Source organism: Monodon monoceros, unplaced genomic scaffold (genome assembly GCF_005190385.1).
Source record: "Monodon monoceros isolate NGI ecotype Baffin Bay Population unplaced genomic scaffold, NGI_Narwhal_1 Super_Scaffold_3, whole genome shotgun sequence".
Lineage (NCBI taxonomy): Eukaryota > Metazoa > Chordata > Mammalia > Artiodactyla > Monodontidae > Monodon > Monodon monoceros.
Window position 1 is genome coordinate 32,563,684 of NW_021703780.1, and position 14,734 is coordinate 32,578,417.

The 14,734-nt window shown below is 36.0% G+C and overlaps 1 protein-coding gene across 8 annotated transcripts in view; it reads right to left on the reverse strand.

Moving 5' to 3' along the window:
• UBR2 (ubiquitin protein ligase E3 component n-recognin 2) overlaps nt 1–14,734 on the reverse strand; it is a 116,255-nt gene that overhangs the window by 28,061 nt on the left and 73,460 nt on the right. For 4 of the 8 annotated variants that reach the window (XM_029244316.1, XM_029244311.1, XM_029244312.1 and 1 more), the window contains 12 exons: nt 14,640–14,692; nt 13,621–13,723; nt 12,354–12,402; nt 11,397–11,551; nt 9,587–9,689; nt 6,698–6,807; nt 6,518–6,598; nt 6,004–6,182; nt 5,070–5,269; nt 2,931–3,024; nt 1,964–2,125; nt 348–451 (listed from right to left, as the gene is read on the reverse strand). In XM_029244316.1, the coding sequence (XP_029100149.1) occupies nt 348–451; nt 1,964–2,125; nt 2,931–3,024; nt 5,070–5,269; nt 6,004–6,182; nt 6,518–6,598; nt 6,698–6,807; nt 9,587–9,689; nt 11,397–11,551; nt 12,354–12,402; nt 13,621–13,723; nt 14,640–14,692 (1,393 nt within the window). Of the gene's footprint in view, nt 1–347; nt 452–1,963; nt 2,126–2,930; nt 3,025–5,069; nt 5,270–6,003; nt 6,183–6,517; nt 6,599–6,697; nt 6,808–9,586; nt 9,690–11,396; nt 11,552–12,353; nt 12,403–13,483; nt 13,724–14,639; nt 14,693–14,734 lie in introns of those variants that run through there. The other 4 variants (XM_029244313.1, XM_029244315.1, XR_003796844.1 and 1 more) reach the window with 4 other exon arrangements.

A 14,734-nucleotide genomic window follows, 5' to 3' on the forward strand; every position in this document is an offset into this window, starting at 1 on the left:
AAGCCTTTGGTAATGCCAACAATATAGTGAGTCAGCCCACAGAGAATAAAGCCAGCTCTTCCATACTCAGTTACATCTCCCCCACCCCCAGAAGCTCTTCAATAAAATGGGTGAGTAAGTAAGAAGTATTTATCATAAACTTCACATGAGCTTGTGTGTTTTCAAGGAATAAGGAGTAATGTAGCAGATTCAAATTTAGTTCATTAAGACAAAGAAAATTAGAGAAAGTCAAATTTTAAAGTGAGAGGTTTCACTTTTAAAATATTTTAAAACAATTTATTCTGAAACTGTATTTCCCAATCGTTTCAGACGTTAGGGAAAAATGAAAGCAGGTTATCAGAACTTACTAGGAGTATTTTCTTCTTTCCTAAGAACCTGTAATGCTTTTATTTGCTGAGATATTGTTCTAATCCACTGAGTCAGATTTGGTTGGTCTGAAAAATGTAACCTGCTAGAAAAGATTATAGAGAGTGTTTAGTATTCTATTGCTGCTTAGTTTAAGATACAAAAAAGACTCCTTAAATGATCACAGGTATATTTTAGACATACTTCAAATATTAAAACAAAAAAAAATAAAAAAACCTAGGGGAAAATTTGTTGCTTTTTAAAAAGTCAGAATAGGTATTTACCAATGGAAATAATACATTATTCGTCAATATGATGCTGATAATTATTAGCACCATATTGAATTATCTGTCAAATATTTCACTTTTTTGGTCCTGGAATTTATTAGTATTTCTTAAATATCATAATCACCACACCACGGACACTATTTATTGAGTGCTTATTATATTGCAAGCCCTTAGTTATGTTGTGAGCATTTTACAGTATTATATTTAATCCTCAGAATCTTTAATGAAATAGGTTATATTATTGTCCCCATTTTACAGATGAGGAAACTGAGGTTTAGAGCTATGTTACTTGACTAAGGCCATATATGGGACAGATGTGGCATTCAAACCCAGCTATATCAGACTCCACAGCCTGTGTTCTTTTAACAAATGTGCCATAACTGACTCTCCTGGGAAAAAAAGCAAAACCTGAACCACAAAGTGATTGTTTTCTCCTTACACGCAGAGAATTCTTAATCTAACAATGACTAATTTCTTTACCAGTTCAAATGCAGGTATAAGTCAGCACCGTGATATGCTTTTCTGATTAAAATGCATGAGCTTACATGCACATCTAATGGTATTTTAAGAACACTGTGTAGTAGCATAGACTAAGACACCATGGTTTTAACTCCTAAAATCGAAGAGAAAAAAACTCACCCTGCTTTATTTAAACCCAAATAGTAGCACAGAAATAAACAGATGATTCATATTCACAAAACTCAAATTAGTATTTGTGAATGTAAGACAGACACCATAAACTGAGTAACAAAGGTCAGGTTTGAAGAGGAGACACTATCAAATTCATATCTGAAATGAGTATGTCTAATACTCCTATTAACTAAAAGTGCACTAAAAATTATGAAATGACAAAAACTTTGCATTTTAAATACACTAACAGATTTTTACCTTTTGGCCCAATTTTTGAATTGGCCAGTAAATTGCAAAAAATTATATTTAATTGTTAGTATGTTCAAAAATGTCAGTTTGAGCTGCCCCTTCTCCCCCTATCAATTTACTGAGCATCTCTTAAAACGTATGAGGGAGATATTTAAAGCGGGGTCTTAGAAATAAAGGAGACAGTTTTCATGAACACATGAGAACTTTATATCCTTTATAGTGCTTACAGGTGACCAAGAAACTGTTAAATTTTAGCCTGTTCCTTTCTAAAAACCAAAATCGTATTTCATAGGTCAGCTAGAAGAAATAACTAAATAAAAAGTTTGGAAAGTACCTGGAAAACATTATGCATTTACCTAGAGTGATCTCCTCACCCAGCTGTTGTTTATTATTTCATTACCTTCAAAGGAAACTAGTTCTTTGATATAAAGGTTTTATGAGCCAAAACTTACCTATTAAAAATATTTCTTGGAGGAAGCAGCAGAGGAATAACAGTATTACTCAAGCATTCACAAAGGGGACAAAGGAATTCTCCATTTTCTACATCATAGCTTGTATGTAAGCGTAATCTCTGTTGCCTTCGCTGTTCTTTAGCTTGAACGGAATCAAAATACCTTTACAATTAGAAAACATGAGGTATCAAAAACAATGGTAATTTTTAAAAATGAGAGCCACAAGCTTCAACATTTTAAATAATTTGTTTCCACAAAAAAAATCTAAAAATTAAAATCTTGAAATGACCTGAATTATTTTTAACAGTGATACTCTAATTTTGAGTTGATGTAATTACCAAAACGGGTTAAGAGTTCTAAAACAGGAGAATCAAAAAAAGACTGCCTTGCAAACAATCATTCACAATGTAGCATATTTCTTGGTCCCAGTGCTCTGCGGTTACTCCCCCAGTGCTGGTGACTACTTACTAGGGGCAGTTCATAACAACTCAATGAGCAGAGCACTAGAATAACAGCACTGATTTGTTGGTTTTGCGGAAGCATAGAAAGCACCAAAGTAGAATAAGTTTGAAGTTATCCCATCTTAGCTCAGGGAGCCACGACAATCTTAGGAACTAACCAGACAAGCACTAGCATCTTCAGAATCAAGAGTTGTTCACCCTGGACCCAAAGAAAGACATATTTCTAGGGCTTATACCACTGTAAAAATCCTTTACTTCATCTAGTCTGTTAGATCCCCACATTAAAAAATACATTTGATATACTATGAAGTTTCTAAGTCACTCCTTTAAATGTAATGACAAAGCAAATTAATTTTGTTATTTATTAGGCAGTAATACGGAGTTTTCTTCTTCAAACATCTTTAGTTCTTTCTCCCTTTTTCTAGAATGGAATTTCCTTTATTAAAAAATTTAATTTTGAGCCTTTGGATAAGCTTCTCTTGACTAATATTAAGAATATAAATTACCTTTGCCAACAATGGGCATGCATAATGTGCCCACAGCTACCAGTGTGTGTTCCACAAGACAGATCAGGGTGCATGAATAATGGATCATATTTTTCTGCATTATAAAACAAACAAAAAACAAAGCGAAAAACCAAGCATTTAATATTCCTATAACAAATGTACAACTTTAAACTGTGAAATCCTTACTAAGGGTCTGTAAACTTCAAATGATATGCTAGTTTATTCCCTTGATTTGAGATACCAATAATTTATGTAAGACCCCGGGTTATTCAGAATACAGGACTCTGTAATTTTCATTACCCTGAGCAAGTTAATGAAACATCCCTGAATTGTTAACTGCAACTGGGATCCTGTATTTAAGTACATCTAATCTTTTGAACATTTCACATTTTCAGGGCACTGAGAGACTCCTATTCCCCGAAAATGCTCTGAGCCTGAGGTAAAAGGGATATTCTTCAGGGAGAGGTCTTTAATACCTTCAGGGCAGCTGGGTCACAATGATCTCTAACAAAAAAAGATGTCCTGGCAGTAGAGGAGAATCTGCCTAAAGACAATCATGCAGAGACTAGCCATAATTACTATACCAGAGTCAAAGCTGCAGCAAAATATCTGGGACAGCAGCCCAGACCAGAGTAGGGAAAAACAGGCAATTCAGACAGTCTTCTGCTCTGGTACTAATTATTTATATTTAAAGGAGATGAAAAATGAAGACAAACATAAAGTGGGTAGCTGGCTTCTTTGGGAATTCTTGAATTCTCTACATAAATTAGTATAATCTTAGAAATTCCCTAACATTAAATTACTCAAGTTTTAATTTGCTTTATATAATAGAACAGTACAAATTTCACAGCATAAAGAAAATCTTTTATGACATAAATTGTGAAAGCATTAAAAAAGTCCACTTATAGCCAAGTACTAAATACAATTGGTGACTTTATCTTCAGCCTGGAATAAAATTTGTAAATCGCCTAGTACAAATGATCATTTCTTAAGGTGAAGCTGACCAATGTATCTTAACTAGGGTGCTTGAGAGCCACACTGTGAAGACTTTCATTATAGAGAAAAGGCAAACTTACCAGTGGTCTCTCAAACCTCCTTCCAATCATACAATGTGAAAAGCACTGGCTAAATAAGTGCTTTGGAAATTAAAACACAGTTCCTACTCTCAAGAAGTTTACTGGTATCATTGAGGCATATGCACACATAAACAAATGTAAGAGTAGAAACATAAAAGTATCTGCGGTGGACACAATAAGGTGCAGCCCAGAAGCCCCTGCAGGAATGAATGACTTACTCCCTCAGCTGTTAGAAGAGAGCACTCAACTGTTATCCCTCTTTAAGGGGCTTTGCTCAGGGTCACACTACTTTGATCTTTCCAGAGGCAGGCCACAACCAGTCACACCTCTTTCCAGAGGTAGGCCACAACCAGTCACACCTCTTTCCAGAGGTAGGCCACAACCAGTCACTGATCAGTGTCAGGGTATAAAGACCTAGCCCCCTTGCCCCAACTTGGGACACCTCTGAAGGGCCATTCAGCTCCAGAGATCCCATGGGGTTGGTTAAGGTCTTTTGGGGACTGCATCATAGCTCAACTTCTCCCTTTGCCCAAACCTGCTTCCTTCCCCTCCATTCCATGTTGATCCCAAGACTCTCTTGAATAACATCCTGCACTGCATGGTAATCTCTATCTCAATAATCTAAATGAGAATCTGGCTCAAGGACAGCTTCTCACAGGGGTGACTCACACCACTGTTCTCAAGGGATTCCACCCTGGGTCTATCTATGAGATAAAATAATTATGGAGATAAAATAGTTATTGTTATTTAAGTGTCAACTAATTATTGGACTTTACAAATGTGAAGAATGGGAAAGACTGTTAAGTACCAAAGTAGTTAATGAAGCAAAGAACAGCTTTCTTTTGAATCCCTGCTATTTATCAGCTGCGTAATTCAGGCATAATACTTAACCTTCTGGAGTGTTTCCACATCTGTCAAGTGAGGAATTCCTATCTAAGTTACCTGCTCAAGATACCACCAAACCTACAGTTATTATTAGGTTAATAAAATCTCTGTATATCACCTACCATACTATGTGGCAGTCATTATTAATAGGGAGGATGAGGATATAGCTATGACTTACCTGGATCCTGAATGAATTTACTTCTGTTTTTAGATAATACAGTTGATCTCTGAACAAATGCTGCCAGGACCATTGCCCTGCTTTCCACCTTGACCTCTTGCTCTTCTTGACACAATATACAGGTAACAAATTGTCTTTGTTCAGGGACCGGAGTCTGTGCTGGGCCCAATGCTGTACGAGTCATATCTGAAACCATAGGGCTGGAATAAAAAGGTTAGGAGTATAATTAATGAGCCTAAGAAGTTTCTATAGAATCATAAAACAGTAGATTCTAGGTAAGTAGAAACGTATTTAAAACACGCAGTTTTTTGTTTTTTTAAAAAAAATATTTATTTATTTGGCTGTGCCGGGTCTTAGTTGCAGCACGTGGGATCTTTGATCTTTGTTGAGGCGTGCGGATCTTTAGTTGCGGCATGTAAAGTCTTGGTTGCGGCATGTGGGATATAGTTCCCTGACCAGGGATCGAACCCAAGCCCCCTGCATTGGGAGCGCAGAGTCTTAGCCACTGGACCACCAGGGAAGTCCCTAAAACACACAGTTTTGATGACTTGATTTGAGAGACCCAAGTCTTTCATATGTATCAAAACCATCTCCTTCAATCCTCATAGCAATCCAATATGCAACACATAAGCCAGACACGAAGTTAACTGAGCCCAGTGTATTCATTCTTTTATGAATCTCAAGGGTCTTCTGTATAACTTACATTTTAAGCATACATATGAATTCTCTTATCTATAGTCAAGAGACATGCTCATAATCATATGCTAATAAACTCAGATTTCTAAGATTAAGTCCTCTAACTACGAGGCCACAAAATTTATCAACTCTTCTAAGTTATTCTACGATTAAGTGTACTTATAAAGAAAAAAAACCAAACATCTTTCTCAGTTGAGAACCATGGTCAAGAGTTTCAAAAATTGTGATTATTTTTTACCTATTATCAAGAACAGCAGAGATAGAGGCATCCAGTTCTAATGTCTGCTGAAAGAGTTCTTTGTTCTCATCAATAAAGTGCCGTTGCATCTCAGACATCTGGGCCATGATCTTTTCTCTGCGCAGTCTGGCAATCTCGGCTTTTCTCTTCCTCTCAGCTTTGTCTTTGTCTCTCGAACTCTGAAATTACGCTTCATTTAATTAGACCATTAGAGGCTAAATGCATATTTTTTTCCCCCAAAGCAGAAACATCTTTATTGTAAATACTAATTAAAAACTATTCTATAATCTCACTTTTATAAACGAAGAGCAAAGATTTCTTAATCAACCTAACATGTTAAAAGAAAAAAAAAAAAAGGCAGTCCAAAAAGACAGCTACAAACAAATGGTGGCACACTTCTTGGGATTTACATGTTTGTGAATAACATCAACTACCAACTTAATGCAGATAAATTTAATTGTTTATAGTGAGCTTGCCACAATTTTTCAGCATTACCACACTTTACATCTTATACCTCTTCCATTATGGTTCCTTCTGTCTCTGCCACAGGACTGGTGGATGAACTCTCCCTTATCTTCTTAATAGCATTAAAAGTCTATGAAAAAAATATCGTTATTCTGAAGCTATGAAACATTATAAAAATTTAAACATTTAGTATTTCTCACAAAAAGCAGAGTGATGCAGGAAATTTTACCTTTAATATCCACCTAATCATATCTTTGTGGACTTCTAGGTAGGGAGCATTTTGTAGCGTTTCCAGCATAGCTAGTATGCTAGGAGAGTTGTTTGGTGCTTCACCAGGTTCTGAGGCAGAAGAAAAAAAGGGCACACGAACAACAGCTAAGACTTCATAGTGCTTATTACTATGCACAAGAAGATAAATGAAGTTGCTTATAACATTTGCCCATCATTTGATTACAGCTCAACTTAGAAATTTTCAATACCTCTCGAAATGTGACATATTTGTATTTTACAAACAAGTTGTTAACAACTAGAATGCTTTAATCATTCAAAACCGACATCTTACACCAAATGATTATTTTAATATAGCCTCTAGCAAAATTAAATAAAAACCCAGCTGAAAGGTCTACCTGAGATTTTACAAGTCTAAGAAAATGAATCAGGATTATAGGAGTCCATGTGTATATAACATGTATCTATTTGTTTTGACCTTTTCTTTAATGAAAACCTAGATTCAAAACAAATTTCTTCCTCTATGGATTACTTTTTATTTTGAGAAAAAGACACAAAAGTCTATTACTCTCAGGAGTACATTTAATACAATATTAGCTAATTTAGTTTTATAGTTGGAAATATCCAATTATTAATTTTATTGATTTAAGAAACATTTCTGGCAAAATATTACTCTTTCCTAAGAGGGTAAGAGACCAAACTATGTGATATTTTTAAAAAAATGTAATTTAATTTAATTGTTATTTTTTTGGCTGTGCCACATGGCTTGTGGGATCTTAGTTCCCCGACCAGGGACTGAACTTAGTTCCTCAGCAGTGAAAGCTCCGAGTCCTAACAACTGGACCGCCAGGGAATTCCCTGAACTATGTGATCTTTAATATTCTTCCAGATCTGAAATTCGGTAGCTGTGGATTAGGGATCTGTCTCTAAATGGTTTGTCTTTTGTTTGTATGTATCTACGCATGTATTTATTTATTTATTTATGGTTGCACTGGGTCTTTGCTGCTGTGTGCAGGCTTTCTCTAGTTGCGGCGAGCGGGGGCTACTTTTCGTTGCACTGTGCTGGCTTCTCATTGCGGTGGCTTCTCTTGTTGCGGAGCACAGGCTCTAGACGTTCAGGCTTCAGTAGTTGTGGCACGTGGGTTCAGTAGTTGTGGCTCGCGGGCTTAGCTGCTCCATGGCACGTGGGATCTTCCTGGCCCAGGGCTTGAACCCGTGTCCCCTGCACTGGCAGGCGGATTCTTAACCACTGTGCCACCACAGAAGTTCCAATAGTTTGTTTTAATTATATAAAATGTTTAAAGAGAAATAGGAGGACTGTCTAGAGAAAATGATGATTGTTGAAAGAAAAAGAAAGAAGCAAAAGAGAACCTGAGATCAAATGAAATTAGGGAGTTTTCTGTGTGGTTATCCCAAAGTAAAAAAACTGCAGATAAAGAATGTACAACAGATACAATGTTAATGTTAATCGATAGAAAGAAACACTGGCAGAGAAAAGAGCTGGGAAAGGCTGGCACCCAAGAACATAGTCTTCAGTGGGGAAAGACAGCTCCCCTTCTTCCTCCCACTTACCTGGATGTGGGCAAAATGGGAAAAATAGAGATTTAGCAGCAACCAGGACTATTCCTCCTCATCCCCCAGTGGAACCTAGTATTCTCACAGTCATTATCTTTTAGGAAGAAATGGCAGAGAGCACAATACTAAACAAAGTTACAGAAATACTCCCTTGCAATCAAGGAATTCAGAAACTCCTATTATACCACCACAAATTCATTTAAGCATCTCAGCAAATCACTGATTGCAGGTCTGGAGCAGGTAAAGTACAAGATGAGCCTCAGACACCTTCTGTGCCAGAAAGCAAGGTGGTGCTCAAATACTAATGGGGTTGGGTCAAAAGGACACAGAGCCAATTGAACAGACTCCCACTACCCAGAAGTGGCACAGTTTGAGCATCAAAAGGAGTATTGATTATAACTGACTATAAAACACTGAAAAAAACCCCATGAGTAATATTAAAAAACAAAAGAACCACAAAAAAACGTAAGCTAACCAAAAAGATTCACAGTTGCCACTGCTTCAGGTACCTATTAGAACTGCTTATTCTGAAAATTAATAAAGGAAACGTTTTTATTTAGAGATGAAGTATTATTACATCTGAAACAAATGATTCAGGGAATTCCCTGGCAGTCCAGTGATTAGGACTCTGTGCTTCCACTGCAGGGGGCCCGGGTTCGATCCCTGGTTGAGGAACTAAGATCCTGCATGCTGTGCAGCACAGCCAAAAGATAAATAAACAAAAAACCAAATGGTTCAAAAAAGTGTTCAAACATAAAGCAAATAGAGCAAAACACTAACTACTGAATCTAGGTGGCAGGTATATAGATGTTTACTGTACAACTCTTCCAACTTGTCTGTATGTTTGAAATTTTAATATTAAAAAGCAAGAAAAAATATTTCTTTGGTCTTCTCAAAAAAAGTCACATTACTTTATATAAAATGTAATCCTCTATAGCTAATTTTCTTATTTTCATTACTTTTTATAAGATAATAGCAACAATTTAAAAGTGAAATCCTAATAGCAAACTCTGTGTTTTTAAAAGTATATACTAGAGTTTAAATTTATGTGCTATACTGATTTCAAACTAAGGAATCCTCATTACTTTTTCCTGTTTATGAATTAAAATTTATGTTTTTAAAGTATGGGTAGGCCCTAAGTATTTTTATAAATATGTATCAGGATCTGATATAATACACAGGTGAATACAGACAGTCTCAGAAATTTGGATTCAATATAACCTACTTAAAACTTATATGATCAAATAAAAGAGATTATACTACATTTAAAAATCATGGACATGTTGAGTTAGTTTAGTAAAAACTGTATACATACTCGATATCTTCTGAGTGAAGGTAAACGTTACTACATGCTCCTCCATGACGTTCTCTAAATGCTGTTTTTCTTCTTGTAGTGCCATTCCAATTAAATGTAACACCTAAAATACAGTATGTTTTGTAACTTTTAGTGAAACAAAAATCAAGTACATATTTTTATAAGAAAAAAAATTCACTATTGAAAAAAGATAAACTATTAAACACTAAGTGCAGTAAAAAATAATTCGAAGTACCAATTTTCATGAAATCCAAACTCTAAAGTTCATTTCCTAATAAAGAATTCTCAGCAAGGAAACAAAAATTTCTATTTCAGCTAGGAATAAAATTCAATTGCAAATTCTTAGGCTAAGTTAAAATTACTAACAGCTGTGACCAGCAATCCATATAATTTTCAGTTTTATTCCATCCCTACACTACAGTCTTAAAAATCACTGATTCTAAGAATCAGTGGCCAAATAATTAGACCTGAAATCATCTATCATGCAATGATCTAATCTGTAATACTCCTAGTTCAATTTCTCTAAGGACTAAAAATTTTAATCATCTAAGAGACACACTTTTATCTCTAATGCCATATCATTTATAAAGATGTTCAGCATACCTCATGAAAAGTTCCTTACTAGACTTCTAAGAATATAACTACACTAATCTATTTGCACTTTTATTGTTCTTTATCCTGCTCCCCAATTTTTGAAGGAGATAAGGCATGTGGTGTCTCTGTATCGTTCCCTACACATAGGGCTACTGTGGTTGTTAGACTTGGAAGAACTAAGTTAGCCTGAATGACATAAAGCAAATGTATATATAAGATAAATGATGTTCATTCCTCTTTTCTCCATCATTTCCCATACATCTTTTGCTCATTTAATACTGATGGTCTCCAGTATACTGCAACTCCATGCTTTTACATTTTAAGTGTATGTTTGTAAACTGGAGGAGGGTATACATATACAAATATCTTAGCCAATGAGATACTTGAGCCTGCTGAGACAATGGAAGGAACAGTAATTTGAAGGAAGGCTCTGGAGGAAGGCTCACCTTCATCGAATTCTGGCTTCACTGCTTTCAAGTCCCAATAAGCCTAACTTCATCATCTTCAAAATCAAAATAAAAAAAAAGCTTTCCTCTAGAGTTTTGAGGGTTACAAATATGGTACATAAAAGTGCCTAGCATAGAATAAGGCACAGAGTAGCCTAATAACTGAGTATTATTATTATGTTACTTACTAGTTGGGTAACATGGACAAGTCTATCTCACTGAAACTTGCCTTCCTCATCTATACAGTGGAAAAACTATCTACTGATACTCATAGGGGTATTACGTGAATTTAATGAGATAATAATTTATGAATGACTTACATTAAATCTATAAAGTAAAATACAAACAAGGTTCTAGACTTGTCACTAATTAGTTATCGGAACGTAAGTCTCTGACTTTCAATTTCTTCAACTGCAAAACGTAAGTATTAATGAACTCAGAGGTTTTTAAAGAGAATTAAGTAAAAACAAATGCGAAGATAACACATAATACAAATATCAGAGTACTGTATAAACAAAGACATATCAGGACCAGTCAATGACAGCAGATCTGCCAACAAGACCAAGGTAACCACAACCATGTGGTGTAAAAAAATCTGCCAGGCTCTCATTTTTATGGTCAGACACAAACAGTAACAAAATACTATATTTCGAATTAACACTACATTTTATCCTAAGTTTCCTGTGTACAGATATTGACAGGAGTATTTTGTATTTTGGTTTTTACTGCAAGACCACTAAAATATAAATGATAAATGTCTTCAAACTTACCCTTTGCAGCATGGACTCAGACCAGACATGTCCGTTATGTTCTACAGTCCATTGCAATACTGTTCTCATGATTAACAACATGACATCTGACTGCAAAATGTTAACCAGACTTGCAAACAGAGGGCAGAATGGGGGCAAAGCTGGAGGTGGAAGTGCTGAAAATAAAGTTATAATTGGATTCTTTTGTAGAACATCCTTTAAAAAACAAATGAACAAACAAAAAAAACAGCAAAAAACTATCCCTTTGTTACATACTTTTGATAGTCTTCAAAGAATATTCATTTACACACATCTTAAAGCTATATTTTACCTTCTCAGGTCAGTCAAATGCATAAAAACAGCTGTGTAAGTAGCAGTAGTACAAAAGAAGGCCTTTCTTTTCCCTAGAAATGTCTTACGATCCGAGATAAAACCATTAACCCAAAGGTGACTCAGTACAGACTATGTCTACATTAGCATATTTATTAGCCCTTGAAAGTTCACTCATGGGGCTTCCCTGGCGTCCAGTGGTCAAGAATCCGCCTTCCAATGCAGAGGACGTGGGTTCGATCCCTGGGTGGGGAACTAAGATCCCACATGTTGCAGGGCAACTAAGCCTGTGCGCCACAACTACTGAGCCCACATGCTCTAGAGCCCAGGCACCACAACTAGAGGGCCTGCGTGCCACAACTACTGAGCCCACACGCTCTGGAGCCTGTGCGCCACAACTAGAGAGAAGCCCGTGTGCCACAACGAAGAGCCCACGTGCTACAATGAAAGATCCCGTGTGCTGCAAGGAAGATCCCATGTGACGCAACTAAGACCCAAATCAGCTAAAAAAAAAAAAAAAAAAAGCTCACTCAGAAAGCTTGTATTTAAATCTACCACTTCATTAAGAATCATCATCATAGTCAATAGAAAACAATGTTTAACACGTAAAAGAGACTGAAACGAGATTTCGGGAAAGATTAAAAATACCTGTATCTTCCTTATTTTGCCTTTTCAATTTCCGTTGGGCTTCCTCTGCCTAATAAAAGTGAATGTAATTTGGACAGGGAATTAGTAACATGAAACAATTTAATATCCAAAACTACTGATATATGTTAATCTTTGCCATACTAACTTCTGATTTTAGAAGATTTCTATCCTTAGTTTTGCAACTCCCCCGAAATTAGTATCAAGGTTAATTTCCCCCTGCCGCTAAGAGAATCCCCCCAAGTGGATTCTTTCTTGATTTAAAATGCAGGGGAAGGGCTTCCCTGGTGGTGCAGTGGTTGAGAGTCCGCCTGCCGATGCAGGGCACACAGGTTCGTGCCCTGGTCTGGGAATATCCCACATGCCGCAAAGCGGCTGGGCCCGTGAGCCATGGCCGCTGAGCCTGCGTGTCCGGAGCCTGTGCTCCGCAACGGGAGAGGCCAAAACAGTGAGAGGCCTGCGTACCGCAAAAAAAAAAAAAAAAAGAAAAAAATGCAGGGGAAACATGCACCAACCAAAACCAAAAACTTATTCAGATTTGAGCTTTATTTCATGCATCAAACACTAATACACACTGCTATATATAAAATAACCAACCAGGACCTACTGTATAGCACAGGGAACTATACTCAATATCCTATAATAACCTATAAGGGAAAAGAATCTGAAAAAGAATATATACATATGACTGATTCACTGTGCTGTACACCAGAAACTAACACAACATTGTAAATCAACTATACTTCAAAAAAGCAAAAACAAAAACAAACCCCCAGAAAACTAATAAACAAAAGCTTCATGTTTAAGTTTCATTTACTGCCATTTATTGAAAACTTATTTTTAAGAGTAGACTGCTAAAAGGCAAAATTTAACCCACTAAGAATGATCAGGAAAATTCCTTAAGTCACCATGGAAAAGCATGTTAAGTACTAGCAATTCTGAAATGAGTGTAAAATAGGTTAACTGATTAGAATACACGTTGATGATGTCTTCAAAAGCCAATAAAATACATACAATTAGATATGTGTGGGTATGCATATAATTATATAGATCTTTTTTATGTACGCACAAAATAAGGGAAAACCCCAAATGCTACGTGGTGGTATAGGTAATCTGTACTTTCTTCTTTATACCTTTTCATATTTTCCAAATTTCCTACAATAAAAATGTGTCCTTTTTCAATCTGTGAAAAGTAGTAAAAGTTGTTTAGGAAAAAACAAAAAAACTCCAAGCAACCCTTTCTCAGTACCCTTTTAATTTTCTCAATTACCTTGGACTGCTCTGCCCTCGAAAAGTGATAGAAATACAAATTGAACTCTTTGGCACATTCTGGTTTCAGTTCATACATGCCTCGTCCTGTTAATCCAGGTTTCCTTTGGGGGAAAAAAAAAATTCTTCAATCTCATATACTGTTGGTGAATGTAAGCTGGAACTACTTTCTGTGGGTTCATTTAATCATCTACATCCAAAGCTTTATGTGCGTTTTTATCTAGCATGTCCACCTTGAATTTATTCTAACTGCACAAGTGAATGTGACGGTCACTGCAGTGACAACAATTTAAAGTCTAACAACAGGGGACAGGTTACACACATTATGACATCTCCAAACAACTGGACACTATTAAAATTGATGTTAACTTGTATACTTTGACATGTAAAGATGTCTGTGATAAGTTCTACCAAGTGAAAAAAAGCAGATGCAATTTTAGGGTTTAGAGAATCTTTTCTCTAATTTTTTCTATATTTTCCCTAAAAATATGTACTGTTTTTAAAATCAGCAAAAATAAAGACAATGCCATTGGAATGAGGAACACAGAAAAAGCAGGATTAAGAAACTGCCTCAACAACCTTAAGGGGATAGACTATTGATAGTTTACTGATTGGGCAACACAATGGACACCGAAGAAAGCATTATTCAGAGGCTATCCCACAACTTAGGTGGCACATTCAAATGGAAACAAAGAAAGCACAATGCATTTACTCAGATCACCTGCTCAGGTTAGTTTCAATTATCTGAAACTATCAGCTAGGGAACACCTGAAAACTGAAAACTCTCATAAAGCTACTTCAAGTTGCTAAGTGCAGGGCTAGATCATAAAAGTGAAATGTCAGTGAGAAATCTAGTTCAGAATTATATGTTTGAAAGTGGTTGTCACTCTCTGAAAACAATTTTATTCCTAGTTCCATCAAGGGAAACACTCTAAGAAAAATTAATGTATAAAATTTAGCCCTTTTTTTCAGTAAAAAGCAGAAAATAAAAAAAGCAGAAAAAGCAGAAAATAAACTCACTTGAAATGGGCAACTGCTTCAATTACACTCTCCATGCCAGTTTCCTTGTTCTCCTAAAGGTACAGGAAACAAATTAAGTGTGTTTCATGTTAATA